The following is a 17,253-nucleotide window of genomic DNA, read 5'->3' on the forward strand; positions in this document are numbered from 1 at the left end:
AGCCTTTTTTTATCAATTTTCTCCCAAATTTACTGTGCGCTTGAACGTATATTTTCTTGGCATATATATGGATTACTCTCGTCGAGATTATCCAGCTTTTTGTGATACATTTTGGGAAACGTTTTGTTGTGAAATAAAATAAGATAAGTGTGGAGACAGCAGTCCTAATCATTTGAAAGGCATGCTAACTTTGTAGCCATTTTCCTAAAAACAAAAATACTTTGCTACCTAGTTTAATTTTGGCTTTAACTGAATCCTTATATCGGGATAAGTTAATGCAATGGCAAAAAGAATTTTCCAGGGGTTTCCAGTATGAATACTCTTTAATTTAACATCTTTAAAATACAAAAGTGAGATAAAGAGTCTTAAAATGCAGTTGAAGCAGAAGTTTGCTGTTCAGAAAGGTTGGCACTGGTGCTGACGTCAAATTTGCCCTTCTGCATTCTCTCCTGCAGGCTCCTTCTCATCTTCTTATTAGAGAAGACAAAAATCCAGAAGATGAACACTCCGCGCAGAGCGTTGACCACGTCTGTAAAATACCAGTACTCCGGAGGGCCACCGACGGCCCAAGATATAACCTCGGTGAGCCACGTGAAGCCCATCAGCAGGGACAGCTTGAGGTAGAGACAGAGGCGCTGGCGGTCGTGTCTCTTCTGCAGGTGCACCTTGCTGTTGGCCCTGTTTAAAGTGCGGAACGACTCGCGCATGGAGCGACGGACGTTGCACGCTGTGGCGCAGAAGAGGCCCACGTTGGCCACGAGCAGAATGAAAATCGGTCCCTGGAAGTAAAGAAGCTCACCCCAGTAAGCTGTAAATTTTTAATTTCAATTAAGCGCAGCTGTAGCAAAACAAAATCATATTTACAAGAAATCCAACACTTTTCTTTGCCGATGCCGGGACTAAATTTTGGATGTGAGGTCGTAAGGTCCAAAATCACTGAGATTGTCTCGATAATTAGAGGAGAGGTCCAAGCGTAAATTGAAAATTTCAGGTGGCTCATGCTTGATCGAACTAGTCTGCAACAGGATTTTAAACCTATAAATGGCTTTTTAATAATTATAATCTAGCTCATAAAGTTTGAAAGGTTTGCCTAAGACTGAAACTCCTCTAGCTCGATTTGAAGATGCTCTCCTACTGAAATTTGTTTTATTTGAGTTAAACGTACTAACTTGATTCACTGAGAGCTAAAATCAATATACCAGAACCAATTTTAAGACTTAAATGTTGCAATAAGAAAATGGGTCTGCAAAGCCAAAAATTCACATATGCTAGATTTTTTCTTAAATTCAAGTGTCTTGTAGCACTATTAATTTCTACTTACACAATCATTTTGAAATATTAATTCTTACCCTTTGAAAGCAAAATAAATGTCGATACACATCGCATTTAACCAGAAAACTGCAGTCATGATAAAATATTTCGTCACATATACTGTAAAATTAAATGTTTTAATTTCAAGAGAAACAAAAAATGAGAGTAAAATTTTGTTACCAACAATAGAACAAATTCTCGTGTTCCGCATCGAGGGCCCGACCAAGTATATTATTGATAAACCGAGAAAGGCAATAGACAAACATCCGGAATGGCAAACCACAGACTTGGCGTGGAACGTTTTGTTTTCCGGAGTGACCATAAAGGCCACGACGGTGAAAATCAGAAAAATGGAGCTGAGAATGAAAAATGGTGGGTACAACTTATACTTCAAAGTGCTGTACTGCTCTGTGTGCACGACTGAATAATGTTCTTGCAACAAACAGACGACTGCTGCGATATCGTCATTTCCCTAGAAAAATGCTGCGTCATTCAAAAGGTCAATTTTCAGGGAATCGGGAGTCTGAAACCAGAGGAAAAACGCAAAATCGATTGACGCTGAAGGGAGACTCTTGTAAATGGGCAGCATGAAGTGAACCGTTAGCCAGTATACGAAACGAGTTTTTATTTCTCAATGGTAAGCCCACGTCGCAGCTGTGGTTGTAGGCGACTCTGAACGCTTTTTCTAGGCTAGCGTGGGTCACACGGTCATTATCCCAGACGGGAATCCTTGCCGTTTCTTCCTTTAGGGTCAAACCAAGTTCGTCAGCAAATTCTGCAAATATATCTTATAAGACGAATTATCAAAGTTATTTAGAAAATATAGCATTTAATTAAAAAGAAAGTAAGTAGTAAATTAGATTTTTTTAAATTTCAAAATTCAATAAAACATTAACATATCAAATTTGCAAATTTGATAAAAAATTTAAATGTATAGCTGCATGGGTCGCTGTATATATAAATGGTTTTCCGGATTTAAGACGGCTTTGATCTCTCAAGACGGTTTCAGTCGATTTTAGATGGGGCTCCAATGTCTTTAAAATTGGATTATTTGTGTTCATTTGAATTTCAGAGTAAATCAGAGATGCACATAGAAACATTAATTTAAAACAAAACACTGTTAAAGGGTTTTAAAAAGTTATTCACCATGACTGCATTTTCTGATGCACACGCCTGCGAGGCACGGGCAGACCCACCAGTGATCATCCTTTTGCCAAAACGTGTTTTCAGGGTGATGTACACCATCGCTAGTCAGCAGGGTGCCGTTTTCTAGCACCGTTGCATTTGTTACTTTGCTCCGGAGGTCCTCTATACAATAATTCTCGCTCGAAACAAAATTGAAAATCAAGGCTGAGAAAATAGCGCTGTTGCGTAAAAGCCCAATCATTTCGCAGGAGACAACGATAAAAAATGGTTTGAAAAATAGGCAGCAACAATCGCTATCATCCAATTATCAGCAGGAAGTGAATGTGATAAATAAGAATTATCGTTGCATTCTCTATCAATTTTATTTGTTTCGTTCAGTCAAAACTTTTCTTTCCGGGAAGAGCAACATCCGAATCAATTTGTTCATTAAAACAATATGAGTGTTTTAGACAGATTTTAAAAACAAAATAATTTTAATATTCAGTCAGTCAAAAAAGTATTTATTCCGTTTATAACCAAACAAGTGCTGGCTAAATATTTTACCAATTCAACAAATAACGATGGCTAATTTTTAAACTTTAAAAAATCGGAATCTCTATATTTGTATTAAAAAACGCGCTGTTGATAGAAAAACTTTGAAATTAATATTTATTACAATTTTATTAAACAAAAATACAAACCAACTGAATAGCGCCGCCAAAAGTGCATCTTTGCGATAGTATGTTTATTATGTAATTTTAAGGATTACATAAATTATATGTTCTATTTTATTTCTGTACATTGCATCCAAAAAATCTTCAAAATTAAAGTTTGTGTTACACCAGTAGGGTAAGCCCTTAGTGTTCGAAACCGCCAACAGATGGTACCACTGTATACTTTAGTAATAAATTTAATTTTAACACACACTTTCGCTGCGATTTTAGACTCAATCCTGCTGCTGTGCATTCTGCTTCTAGAATTATTTCTTCAGACGTGCTGAAAACAAAAATCAGTTCAGCCATTCGCCGTAGAAACGTTAGAAAAGATTATTTACTACAATAAATAGTTTTTTGCAATTCTACGGCGATTGGCTTAACCGATTTTGGTTTTAAGCACGTTAAAAGAAAATATTAATTGAAGAATGCACAGCGGAAGTGTCTTAAAATTAAAATTAATACTAAAGTATACGGTGGTGCCATCTGTTGGCGGCTTCGAACAATAAGGGCTTACCCAACTGGTGTATTATACCTTATACCTATAATAATAATAACTACTTTAACACTATGAACACAAAATCAAACAAATAAATGATGGTTAAAGATGCGGTTGAAAATATAGATTGCTGATCATCCTTATCTTTGCAGATATTGAAGCGGTTAAGGCAGTTAAGGCGCAACGCCCACGAGGAAGAATAGCATACATTTTGAGAATTCAATTTTTTAGCTTCAGCTTAGCATATATCCCGTGGCACACCCTGGATCCCAATAACACTGCCGAGCGAACAACTTTGAGCCCGAGTGGCCGCAGAGGAGCTTGGGCCTATTGTGGCCATCTTTTCGCCTCATAGGAGCGAAAACCAGTTAGTAGCGCCTCCCAGCTCGTTGAGCTATTAAATTATTTCCATGCAGTCACTTAAATAACCACCCTTTGCCATCTGTGGCATTGGGTTGCTACTAAAATGCTCAAATATATCTCCCATTGCCTTAATAATGCGAGCCAACTGGTATTAAATTTGAGTTGTAGCCAATTTTGTAGGTTCAGAACTACTGGTAGTTTTCACACTTCCATCGCCTCGCTGCTTCCTAAATCTACCCCTCAAGCTTTTCATAATCTTCTCATTTTTTACCACGCAGAGAAAAAATATAAAAACGCCTCTGGAGGCGTTGAGAATATCCGGGATATACCAGTACACGTCGGCACCACCGACAATAGAGTGAAGGACTTCAATAATCCAGGGAAAGCCGACCAGTACTGATAATTTGACGTACAGCCCTCGGCGTTGATTGGCTTGCCTTCTCGACATGTGAATCTTGCTGTTGGTTTTCTTCAAGGCGCGGACCGATTCCCGTCTCGTGCGAGTCACATTGAAGGCAGTAGCGGTAAACAAGGCCAAGTTAGCCATCAGCAGCATTAGAGTTGGTCCCAGAAAGAAAATCCACAGGGCGTAAATGCCATCTAAATAAGTTTTGCTAGCGTGAAAGATTGTAAAAAAATCTTAATTAATCGATTACCCTCCATCCAGCAAGAGTTTTCTCCCAATCTCGAGTTGAATATTGAGTCTTCGTCATCTATCAGATTGAAAATCAGAGCAACAATCGTAATGACCATCGGAGTTCCAAACGAGTAGATCGTAAACTTCACAAAGTGAATGCCTTGAGTGCGAACGACCCTGTAAAGTCTTAGAGTTAGAGAAATCGAGATTTTAGTTTTCCTTTTAATCAGAACCCTTTGAAAGTGAGGAAGATGTCAATGCACATCGAGTTTAGCCAAAACATGGAAGCATGGAACGAATATAGTGCAGTGTATCCTGAAAAATCAGTAATCAATAAGGCTGATAAAAATTGTCCTTCTTTCTCACCGATCGTGAAACATAGCGCTTTATCTGCAGTGTCCCCGTGCAGATAATTTACTGTCAAGGCGATGAAAGCAACCGCCAGACAGGCTGAGTGACAGACCACACACTTTGTGTGAAACGACTTGATTTCTGGGGTGAGGATAAATGCCAAGATGGTTATCATCAGAAAAATCGAGCTCAGTATGAAAAATGGAGGATACAAGTTGAACTTAAATGGTGGATAATATTCTTCTGGTTCTACGCAATGCACCACATGAGCAGCAGTTTCTTCCTACAATTTAGTAAAAAATAATGTAATATATGCGATCTAATTTTGGTAAATTCTCTCATACCACATGGTGAACACAGTAATGCGTAGCATCCAAATTTTGATCCTGGCCCTCTAACTCAAGTTCTCCATTATCAAGTATTTTAAAACTACCTTTGTCTAATAAATATGCAACGTCTTCGCACATCGCCTCGTGTACGTATTTGAATCTGGGCGCAGCTTTATTTGCATAGATTTCATCCCAGGGGATAGGCACAGGCGCAACAGGCGCGTCGTCTGAGAAAACCTGAATGATTTCTGTTGCAAATGCTAAAATTAAAAAGACATAAAAATCATGGAAAACTTAAATTTAATATCTCTATTTATTGTTCATTATTTTTTTCGCAGTCGAATTATGTTAAAGGAAAGTTAGAGATGTTTGGAAAATATCTTGCATATGGGCGAAAACTAATTGTAATATAAATTCGAGTTGAGCCAGATTTTTAATATTCTTTCTCGTCATGTAAAAATGTATATAGCTCACAAATATGTCCTTTAAAATTCTCCTAGAGATTTACAATATTTCCGATGACTGCTTCAGTTTTTTTTTCAAATCTGAGATATAATCCCATTATATGACATTTGTCACTTCATTTAATTTGATTAAAAATTAAAGTGTGCACCCTGTCATAAATTTGTATTTTTGTCATTCTTCTGAAAAAAAAAGAAAATATTTTTATTGTTTCTTACTCGGGTCGCAAACGCGTATGCAGGGGTGTAGGAGGCAGGGACACACCCACCAGAATCCTTCTTCCTCTTTCCAAAAGGTGCCGTTGGGATATTGGTCACCTTCGGTGGTCAAGAGGGTGCCGTTTATCAGTTCCTCGGCTTCCGTCACATTTGTTCGGAGTTTTTCATTGCAGAAATCTTTTGCTGAAGCCTGGCCAATGAACAGCAAAAAGGCGAAAATACTTGCCTTCATCTCTCTATCGAAATGCAGTGTGTGACTTAATAAGGAACTATAACATTGGTCTTTATCGCTTATCTCCGCACTCATTTCCGATCCAAATATAGCACTGCTAAACTTTCATGATTCATTTTGTTTCACCCGTTTCACTAATCATTTTCTATGTAAATAAATTTCCTATACTTTGCAAGTAAAGATCCGAATAAGCTGAATTTTTGATCAGCTCAATTAATTATCAACAAAGGGTGACCTACTGCGTAAGAGATTTTGCTATTTCTTATTTTTTGAAACTATAATATTTTGATCCCCTTATAAATGCGATTTATTTTAAGGGGGATCATATTATGATTTTTATGAACTTTGATGACCCACACACAAAATTTGATTCCAAGATGTGTGGGAAAAGTAGAGTTATCTTTTTTTTCTTTCAGACTGCTCAGTTCCACAAACAAATAATTGGCCTCGTTTTATTATATGTGCAGGTTTTCCTAACTATTAAAATCTCTACCAAGTAATAAAATGACCTCATATCATTTATTGCCCCCCCCCCCCAAAAAAAACAATATAATTATGAATTATATCTATTTGACTAAAATAAATATATATATCCCATTTATGTCTAAAAATACAAGTTTTAAATTATGATTATTATTAATCGATTTTTGCATTATGTTTGCTAGTAATATGCGCTTTCTTGCTAATTTTCTATTTAATTCTTTAATTTTATGTATTGACATGCACGAATAAACAAGAATAACAAAATATGTGTAGAATGAAAATTACCATTTACAGTGAAAGGAATTGATTTTTTGCATTACAAATCATTGATTCTTCCAAAATCTATCTAGCAAGCTCTTCCGAATCTTCTTACTGGCTAGCACGAAGAGCCAAAAAATAAGAATCCCCCTTGAAGCGTTAACAATATCCGTAAAATACCAGTACACATCATCACCGCCAACAACAGAGTGAAGTACTTCAGTGATCCAAGTAAAGCCCATCAACAACGACACCTTCAAATACAATGAGGCGTTGTTTTTCTTGCTTTCTCGTCAAATGAACTCTGCTGTTGGTTTTCTTCATGGCGCGGGCCGATTCCTGTCGAGTGCGACTCACGTTGACGGCCGTGGCGGAGAATAAAGCAACGTTGGCCAAAAGAAGAATCAGGGTTGGACCATGAAGGAAAATGAAAATAGCAGCACTATCAGCTGAAATATTTACTATTTTAGTATGTACTCATTCATTAAAATTTATGTATACATAGTTATCTTACATTTCATCCAGCAAAATTATTCTCCAATTTTTGCGTTGAACACCGAGTTTTCGCTGTTCACAAGATTAAAAGTCATAGCCACAGCCACGATGGCCATCGGAGTACCAAAAGAGTAGATCGTTAACTTCTTAATGTGACTACCTTGCGTACGAACGAACCTTATAAATAAATAAAAAGGAGTTAGTTAATTTATCTTTTTTTTAATTTTTATAGTACCCTTTGAAGGTGAGGTAAATGTCAATGCTCATTGCGTTCAACCAAAACATGGAGGCGAGAAATGAATAGAGGATGGTGTATCCTGTAAAATTCAACTCCAGATATATCGTTTTTGCTTTTAAATAATCCGTACCAATCGTGAAACAAAGCTTATAATAGTCAGTAATTCTGTGTAGATAATTCACAGTCAAGGCGATGAAAGCAACCGCCATACACGCTGAATGGCAAACCAAGCACTTTGCGTGGAATGACCTGATTTCTGGGGTAATGACAAAAGCAAAAGCAGTCCAAATCAGAAAAATTGAGCTGAGGACGAAAAATGGTGGATAAAGGATAAACTTCAATTGGTGTTCCTCAATCATTTCTTCCATGCAGCGAATCACTTGTACTGAGCTTCCATCCTAAAGATAAAATGTCGCAAAATTTAAGTTCAAAAATCAATATTTCATAAAATTACCATGAAGTGCACGCAATACTGCTCAGGGTGTAACGTTTGATTTTCCACCTTAAGCTGTCCGTTAGCAAATATTTTAAACGTGTCTTTTTCTAAGATATCGGCCATTTCGCTGCACTTCGCCAGGGGAACTTGTGTGAAAACATCGTTTAACGTTGCATTCTTCTCAAAGATTTCATTCCAATATATTGTTTCATGCACATCATTTTGTCCAAAGTGTGAAATCATGTCATTTGCGAAACCTAAAATCGTAATAATAACACTTGATAATTTCGATAATTTATTGATTTATATCATTTATATAAAGACAACTAAAGTAGGTAATTAGATTTATTATAAAGTATATTTGCTTAAATAATAGTTTGGGTTACAAATATTATGCGTATTATTTTTCATTCTTCAATGCAATTACAAGTCTTTTGAAAAATCATAGGTTGAAAAAAATATTCATATAATAGCTTTATTCAATAATTTTAAAGGAATTAAAAATTTAAGGAAATGAAAATTCAACGCATTTCCTTACCACAACAATATCTCAAATGCTATTTTCCTCGTTTGCGATAAGTGTACAACAGTAAAAGGGGTTCCAACAACGGATCGAATTATTAAGCTTTCCATCCCTTTTTACAAATTGTTTTTTTTTTAAATTATCTACGTTATGAAATATTATGTTAATGTTTTGCATCGGTCAAAACTCGTTATAATTGGGAACCACTACATTTTGAATTTTTTACACTAATTTATTACCCGACCCGTAGTTTGAACAGTTTTAAAATATATATGATTGCCGCATTAATAATAAAATTTAGTCACCCTGTTCGCACACTCTGATACAGGAGTGAAAAAGGCAGGGGCAGACCGCCCAGGATCCTTCTCCCTCTTTCCAAAAGGTGCCGTTGGGATATTGGACGCCATCCGTTGTCGAGAGCAGGGTTCCATTTCCGAGTTCTACAGCATCCGTCACACTCGTTCGCAGTTTTTCATCGCAGAAATTTGTTCCCGAAGCCAGCTCGAGGACCAGCAGAGTGGAGAAAATGCTTGCTTTCATCTCTCTGCCGCACAATGCGGAAAAATTATGGGCTGAAGTGCGTGAAACCAAGCAAGACAAGTGCTTTATTTTGCGTGGTTTGCGGCAAAAACTTTTGTGGGATTTTATAAGCAACAATAACTGTTTTATGCAAACGAAGACTTTCATTTTCAAGGAAGAAATGATTCAAATGTAACAGTAATTGAATATTTTAAAAGAGTTATTTATTAAGATATCTTTTTGTGCAATTTTTAACCTAGAAATTCGCAATCATAGATGTTTTCTAAAATTATACAGCAATGGACAAACTTTTCCAGATTTTGCGATTTTGATCGCAGTATCAGTTTACAGCTCGAAATTTACACACGCCTTTTATAGAAACTGATTGTGGCATATCGTTAAATGGAGACCAACAAAATTTTATACCGCGACCTCAGCGGGTGACGGTAAGTGCACTGGCTCAAAGCACGTTTCCTGTGTGAAATGATAACGTTGAGAATATGGATAATATATCACGACAGCTTGAGCCAAGCGGTAAAATCTTTATTTTTTTGCCTTAGTATATACAAATAGCGATGTTTTATGATATTTTTCATACAAGCAGTATTTCATCTCCTTTTGAGATTCGCGCTGGTAGTGAGCAACTCACGAATACTTCGTCTCCCAATAACATTGCAAAAGCAATTAAGGTATGCGTTCAACAATGTGAGCTAAAACAGCCTTATTTATATGTATTATTATTTTCGAAATGTACAGGGACGATTTAAATCAAGAAAAGAACAGGCTAAAACTCAGACATAGCACTAGATTTATTATTTTGTTAGGTTTAACAGGGCTATTGTGTACATATATTTTCAAATTAAACGGTCCCCACGCAGACCGATGGATTCCTAGAAAGTGTGCCCAAACATCCAGTTGGGGCAGACACGTGTTTCACTCTAATTGACGGTCGGTGCGTTCTGAGCCTCGTTATTTTCTCTTTTACACTCCGCTTCACAGACGGGTTAAACAAAACACAAATTAGAAAAACAAAGAGTCCGCGGAAAGCAAAAAGCGCATCAGCCGTGTGCCTGGCAAAACTTGCTTCTGACGCCATCCATGAGACAGAAAAACTGAAAAGGTACGTGGAAAGGATCATAGCAAACAGTGCTATGCACACTCCAAGGTGATTTGCGTTGATGACTCTGCTCTCAAGAGACCTCACATTTTGCGTTAAAAGATGCTGGGATGCTGAGTGCCGTTGTTCTCGCAGCAGCTTGAAGGAACCGATTAGGAGCACGATGTTAAATATTGTTAGCCAAACAATGGCAGCGTCTAAGAAGATTGCCTTGCTGAATGTGCCTGAAAATTTAATTAACACATTAACGTGGTCTACGTGCCACTCGTCAAGAAGCTAAGTTGATGAATGTTCGCGATTTTACTGTTTGTTGAAACGCGATGAATTTTGGCGAATAAGAAATGTTGGGAGTAGCATACTAAGAAGAGATAATTTTCATTTAAATTTAAATTTGTCTGCTTGACAAAAAAATGGGAGCATCAAATTTAGTTAAACTTTCAGCCATCAATTAAATTAAAATGGTGATATTTTTATGTGAGGTTAAAATAGTGAATTTTAATATCGTAATTCCGAATTCCTGTATTTAAGAGCTAATTTATTGTAAAGCAAACCTTTAAACCAGCAACTAAACGTGCCGAAGCCGGGCACAAAGCTCCAGTGCGGATCCAGGGTCAAATCGAGGCACAAAGCAACAAGTAAAGCGGCGAATGGCACGCCCCACGCGTAAATAGAAAGTGCTGCGAATTCTCTATGCTGCCGGGTCAACCTGCAATTAGCTAAATCACTGACAAAGTCCTTTGATTAACTCAGGACGGACCTGCTCCGGTAAATTTGCACGCAGATGACGTTGAGCCAAAAGTGGAAGGACAAATTGAAATAGTAGTTCAGGTAGCCTTTCAATACATATGTGTTAATTACAGAGAGACAAATTTCGATTAAGTGCAATTATACCGCTCGCTGAGCAGATGACTCGCTCCTCCGCACCAACAAACTCCTCGCTGATGATTTGCGCCAGGAAAGAAAAAAGCAAACAGCTTGCCAGGCATATCAGTGACCGCACGTGATGAGAATTGCTCTTGGAGGCATGCACACAGAGAATTGCGATTGTTAAAATCAAAAACGCAGCACTTATAGATGAAAAGATGACTAGTTTGTCCGACGCAGTGTCTTTCTCGTTAAAGCATCGGTACGTAACTGGAATGTCGCCATATTTCTGTAAAATTTTGATTAATTTTAGTGTTTCTAGAATTCAATTTCTATACAAATTATGTCAAAAACATATTTCGTGATTGCCGAAAATCATACTATAAAAATAAATATACTAACCAGATAAATAATAAAAAGCAGATTATTTTAAAAAAAAAACTTGAAATTTCTTATTCATTTTCCAGTGGTTATACTCTCATAGGAAGTTAACAAGGTATGTAAGGCTAAAAAGTATACATATAACCACGTTTTATTTTTAGCTGGTTTTTTTCCATCAAGAATTACTATCAACTTAATAAACAAAAAATTATTTTCAAACTAAAAGCCACGACTATGCATGCTGATCAACTGACTTGAAAACCATAATATTAAATTAAAAGTACCAAATGCGAGGAGTGAATTTTTACTATTTTTAGTCTATCGTTTTTGATTGGCTTATCTTTTTTAACTTTGGCAACACTACTGATAGCGAACGAACAACTCGCGAAAACTCAATTTACCAATAACTCATTATTGGAGGAAGCCCAGTCCAGAAAAGGACAAGCTCGCGTTACTGCTCTCGCATTAGGGTCTTTTATTGAAACGCCTGACATTGTTCCCGTGAAATTACTTCCCGCTTGCTGGAAAGGTGCAAACCAGCGAGTAGAGAGTCGAAAGGCTTTCGCAATTTTATCCCAATTAAGAATGGTCTCTTCATTGCAATGCGAGAAAATCAAATAATGTAGACGCAAATCAGCTCGCACTCGACCCCCAAACGCTTGGCTCGGATTCTCACATTGCAATGTGCACGCGAAGTCATATAAATGCTCAACAATGCAATTCAGCGGCTCGGTTTTTATTTTTTATTGTTGCTACCTTAATTAACGTTTAGCATGTAGCTTGCCTGTGGAACAATGCAGAATTCTTCGAGAGTTAAGAGTTCTTCTTTCAAAGTTAGAGAGCCGTTGGCCAGCAATCGAAATGTATGCCCTTCGACAGGCTGATGTCTCGCACATTCTGCCTCGTGGATCACGTAAAATTGACTTTTGGGCAAAACACGTCCAGGCTGATCATTTTTCCACACACGAATCCTTGCGTTGTAACTCGAACGATTGTTAGCATCAAAGAACTCTGAAATAAATGAGAAAACCTTTCATGGATTGGATCAGATAAGAATATTATCTTATTTTCTTACAAAATAAGTGAAAACACATGGGAAACGACTCACACTTTGAGAGGAAGAAAAAACATTTTCAGATAAATTTTATTGATTTTAAATAAAGTTTTAAATGATAACAAATAAATTATATAAAAATATATTGCCTTCTGGACAATATCGGATGCAGGGTCGGATTTTACACGGGCACACTCTCCACTGGCCAGAATACTCCCTCCAAAATGCACCTGGCGGGTAGAGTGTGCCGTCGGACAGGCCCAGACTGCCCTTGAGAATCACTGCATCTTCTGACTCCACTGCAACCGATGCGCTCGTGTCGCAGGGTCGCACAACCTTGGCCTCTGGAGATTCGAAGCCGGTGAGAAAAATACAGCACATCAGAATTGCAGCCGCTGTTGCTTGGGACATCGCGGCGGAGCAAGTGTCGCGGCGATATTAATTTTAATGTAATCTTGTGCAACAGGGAAACCACGTCTTCCGCTAATTTAGTCACGGCTCGTGACATTTGCTCTTCCTGCCGTGCCTGAAACCTGTCATCAGTTTGAATGTGGTTGCTCTAAAATAGTAGCGGGAAGCTCTTTCGTCATGAATTATCCGTTGGAAAATTTTTTAATTTGAACGAATTGGATGGGTCTGATCATGATATCTTGAGAGGAAATAAAATTTAAAAATTAACCGACAGTAATTTTTAATATTTTTTAAATCAAACTCATTCAAATCAAACTATTCAGTTTTCATCATTTATGCTATAAAGATTAACAAATATCATTTTCATTATAAATCATTAGATTTAGAATATTTATTATACCCCTAAGGTGTACAACACACAAAGAACCATTGCTAGGGAAAATTCATTACAAAGGCCCAGTTCTCCCAGACTCAGCAGTTCCTGACCCTCAGCATACCTATTTAAAAATTGGAAATCAGTGCATTTTTGCCACAGATCCCAACAACATTGTGATCAGCGACACTGGTGTTGTTCTTTCGGCCTCCAATATACTTGTTGAGAATAGCATCAAGTTATGCTGTCGAAATACAAAATGTTTTGTATAAATAGGACGATGGGTCTCTCAATAAGAATATTTTCTGCAATATAATGCATTTGCTGAGCCTCGTAATACACCCAATGGATGTTATATAGCCACTTGTGTAAAATTGAGCGAGTTTCTGCACAACACTTCACATAAGACATAAAACTGTCAAAACTGAATGAAAGATCTTATAAATCTTCTTAAAAAAAATTATCATTTTGTGTTTTCAAGCTCAAGAGTAGCTGAGCTGCCCGACAGTGGTGTATCGTTGGTGTGCACTTCAGTTGAATTTTGTGCACTAGAATTTTTGTCCTCCTTCTTGATGCACTTGCATACGCTGGTCAATTTGCGGAAGAGCGAGTCTCGTACTGGCTTTTTGGACCACACGCAAAACCAAAACATAAGCACTCCCCGTGTGCAGTTGATGATGTCCGTCAAATACCAATAGCTCTTATCACCGCCGACTGCCCACGAAATGATTTCCATCAGCCACGTGCAGCCCATCAGCAAAAACAGTTTGATGAACAGCACAAAGCGGTCATTGTTCAGCCGCTCTCGATTAGCTGCGTTCTACAAGATGAATCAATTCTTAATTTGTATTCAAATTTTGATTTTTTTTATATATGATGCGTATTGTCTCCAAAGTTATCTCTTTAATTAAATTTCGCTTTATGTTTTTAGGAGGTTTGTAAAGATTACGAGACAATTTTTGTCTTACCGCGTGCACTCCACTCTCAGGCGTCTGCAGAACACGATTTGACTCAGATCTCATAACCCACAAATGGTAGGCAGTCAGGCCAAAAAGAACTAGGTTAATGAGCAGCAAAACCATAACAGGTCCGTGGAAGTAGATAAACTCCGCCAAAAAATCTGGAATCCAAGTCAAACAGTCTGATGTTTAAAAACAAATGTTTCAGACTGTAACAGTAAATGGACATGTGTCTTGAAAAGAAAAATAAATACCATTAAACCAGCACGACTTTCTGCCGATGCGTGGACTGAACGGTTGGTCAGTTGTTTGGTCCATGATGACAGTGACGACTAAAAATAGAAAAGGCACACCCCAGGCGTAAAGAGATGCCTGCAAGTACTTGGGTCCGCGCACTCTAGTCAAGCTCCTACAAAATTTCGCACTTAGACTATAAACGTTGGCAACGGCAAATAATTGCTCTTTGACGTAATGTGTAATTTGAGATCGTACGAACCTGAAGGTGAGAAAAATATCGACGCACATGACGTTGAGCCAGAAGAACGATGCCATCAGGAAAAAATAATTGGTGTAAGCTGCGGATTGCAATTTTCAGCTAAATGAGTACAAGGAAAGCGGACGATATTTACTTAGAGCAACGCAGATGTGAATATGCGACGTCTTGCCGGTCAGGTAGTTGATTGAAAGTCCGACATACGTGAAGAAGAGAGCAGCCGACTGGCAGAAGATGGCCCTGTTGTGCAGTGATTTCGAATCTTGGTTTACTTGATATGCGAGTAGAGTTAGTGCCAGGCAAATTGCGCTCAGAATGAAAAATGGTGGGTACAGGTAGAACCGGTAATCTTCAGGCGGAAGGTCAAAGTTGCATGTGAATGCTCTCAGAGAGTCGTTCTAAAATCAGACAAAGATTTCATTTTTCAAAACTTTCTCCACAAGACCCGAAAAAATTTGAGGTGAAACCAGTTTGATTAAAAATTTCTTCTTTTTGCTAGATTAATTTTATTTCGGTTTTAGGTTGCATAGAAATTGTATTCAACATTTAATTAACTATCTGACGTGTCTGGAAAGGACATCGCCAACATGCAAATAATTTTTAAGCAACAAGGGGTGGCCAAATTCTTTTAAATTAACGTTTTAAATCTGGAAAATAGAATTATATTTCTACTCTATTCATACTGCAAGTAAAAAATCAAATCTCACGGATATGAATGCTCTCTCAAACCTCTCAAACAAAGGGAACAACCCGTGCAAGGAATTTAAAGATCACACTAAAACAGTTTTTGAGACGAGCGAGGAATAGCAGACGAGAAATTTTTGTTAAATTATATACGATGTTTTTTTATTAATCACGTGCCTCTAAATATAATTTACTTACATATCGAGTGAAGCAAATCACTTCGGGGTTGTACGGCACTTGTTCTTTCGCTTCTACTAATTCACTGGTGAATTGGATGCTGCCATTGGCGAGGGTGATGTATTCATCAGTCGGATAGAGGTCAGGTTCTAAATGCAATGCGTTGTTGCAAACGGACTCCCTAATAATCGCGAAATGATCCATCAGCTGGACCTCACGTGATGAATTATTTTCCCAAATGGTTATTTTCATTTTTCTGCTAATTTCTTCTTCAAAGGGTTCATTTTTGAAAACCTTCTTCACAAGGCCTGAAAAAATGTGAGATAAAAACAGTTTGATTAAAAAGTGTCTTCTCTTCTAGATTAATTTTATTTCAGTTTTGGGTTCCATAGAAATTGTATCCAACTCCGACATGTCTGGTCAGGACAACGCCAAAATACAAATTTTTTAAGTAAAAAGATGGCTAAATTATTTTTAGGTAACGTTTTAAAACCGGAAAATGAAATTATATTTCTACTCTTCCCATACTGCAAGTGAAAAAATCAAATCTCACGCATATGAATTCACTCTGAAGCTTCTCAAACAAAGGAAAAACCCGTGCAAGGAATTTAAAGGTCACCAAACCAGTTTTTGAGACGAGCGAGAAATAGTAGACGAGACATTCTCTAAAGTGATAACCATTTCAAAGTGTTTTAACTGCCACTTTCCAGCGTTTTAATGACATTTCCCTCACTTTTCTTGCACACCCTGAAACAGGGTTTATCGCCGAGGCACGGACAGGCCCACCAGGCATCTCCATCCTTCCAGAAAGCGCCTTTCGAGTAGACAACCCCGTCCTGCGCCCTGAGTCCTCCGTCCTCAATCAGGGTGCCGTTTTCCACCTTGGTCCTGAGTAGCTTGCCGCACGGATCCGCGCCGGCAGCGGCCACGGCGAGGAGCGCGAACGCCGCGACTGACCGCGTGGTGATCATCTTTGGCACTGCGGCTGCAAAAATCAATTGCCGCGCGGCCCCACTACAGCGGATTTCCCGGTTTTCTGTTTCTTCTCATGCCGCGACAACGCATCGTCTGATGGCCAGCTCCTCGCCAGGTTGGGGAAATACCGCCCACTGACACTGACTGACGCACCTCGACTCATTTGTGAGGGGAAAAGATTAACAACGCCTGCCGCCCGATCAGTTGTAAACATCACACTGGCTCAGGGCCAAATTTTTTGTGGCGCGTCTCGCTATGAGGAAAAAATGGTGCAAAACCGCCCGCAGCTCCATTGCTGATTTGCTAAAATTTTAAGAGATGGCTTAAATTAAAAAAATCACTATTTCAATCACCTTCAATTTTATTTGACAGTTTATTTATTTTAACACACAATTTATTTTGATAACCATCATAATTTCCTCCAATCAGTGAGATATTTGATAAATGATCAATCTTTTTAAGCGCTAGTTACAAAATTGCATGCTTATTGACAGCAGCTACCGTTTCTATTAGGTAATATTTTCACCACGTTACTGCAGCTTTGAAATCATTTCAGTTAAGTCAGATAGTTGT

General features: G+C 38.0%; 3 protein-coding genes across 4 annotated transcripts; all 3 read right to left on the bottom strand.

The window, feature by feature from the left end:
* Positions 1-44: 44 nt before the first annotated feature.
* Positions 45-6,239, bottom strand: LOC135935168 (uncharacterized). The gene is made up of 11 exons (XM_065477329.1): positions 5,344-6,239; positions 5,015-5,282; positions 4,882-4,963; positions 4,668-4,825; positions 4,166-4,611; positions 2,458-2,761; positions 1,842-2,086; positions 1,492-1,783; positions 1,350-1,431; positions 865-1,016; positions 45-808 (listed from the first exon to the last, which is right to left on the bottom strand). Exons 1-11 carry the CDS (start codon positions 5,464-5,466, stop codon positions 366-368), a joined length of 2,595 nt encoding a protein of 864 aa, XP_065333401.1. The 5' UTR covers positions 5,467-6,239; the 3' UTR covers positions 45-365.
* Positions 6,240-6,917: 678 nt separating this feature from the next.
* On the bottom strand, positions 6,918-9,252 carry LOC135944123 (probable G-protein coupled receptor Mth-like 11). 2 transcript variants are annotated; one of them, XM_065490886.1, is made up of 6 exons: positions 8,979-9,252; positions 8,169-8,407; positions 7,845-8,112; positions 7,712-7,793; positions 7,496-7,653; positions 6,918-7,430 (listed from the first exon to the last, which is right to left on the bottom strand). In XM_065490886.1, the coding sequence occupies exons 1-5, from the start codon at positions 9,211-9,213 to the stop codon at positions 7,512-7,514; spliced, it is 966 nt and encodes a 321-aa protein (XP_065346958.1). In that variant the 5' UTR covers positions 9,214-9,252; the 3' UTR covers positions 6,918-7,430; positions 7,496-7,511. The 2 variants fall into 2 exon arrangements, with proteins under 2 accessions (XP_065346958.1, XP_065346949.1); XM_065490877.1 differs by having other exon boundaries at positions 6,918-7,653.
* Positions 9,253-9,977: 725 nt separating this feature from the next.
* Positions 9,978-16,806, bottom strand: LOC135948083 (G-protein coupled receptor Mth2-like). Its single transcript, XM_065497155.1, has 11 exons — positions 16,439-16,806; positions 15,727-16,013; positions 14,981-15,242; positions 14,848-14,926; positions 14,606-14,760; positions 14,361-14,512; positions 12,339-14,212; positions 11,201-11,462; positions 11,067-11,142; positions 10,861-11,015; positions 9,978-10,533 (listed from the first exon to the last, which is right to left on the bottom strand). Exons 1-7 carry the CDS (start codon positions 16,674-16,676, stop codon positions 13,856-13,858), a joined length of 1,530 nt encoding a protein of 509 aa, XP_065353227.1. The 5' UTR covers positions 16,677-16,806; the 3' UTR covers positions 9,978-10,533; positions 10,861-11,015; positions 11,067-11,142; positions 11,201-11,462; positions 12,339-13,855.
* Positions 16,807-17,253: the final 447 nt, after the last annotated feature.

Source organism: Cloeon dipterum, chromosome 1, assembly GCF_949628265.1.
Source record: "Cloeon dipterum chromosome 1, ieCloDipt1.1, whole genome shotgun sequence".
Lineage (NCBI taxonomy): Eukaryota > Metazoa > Arthropoda > Insecta > Ephemeroptera > Baetidae > Cloeon > Cloeon dipterum.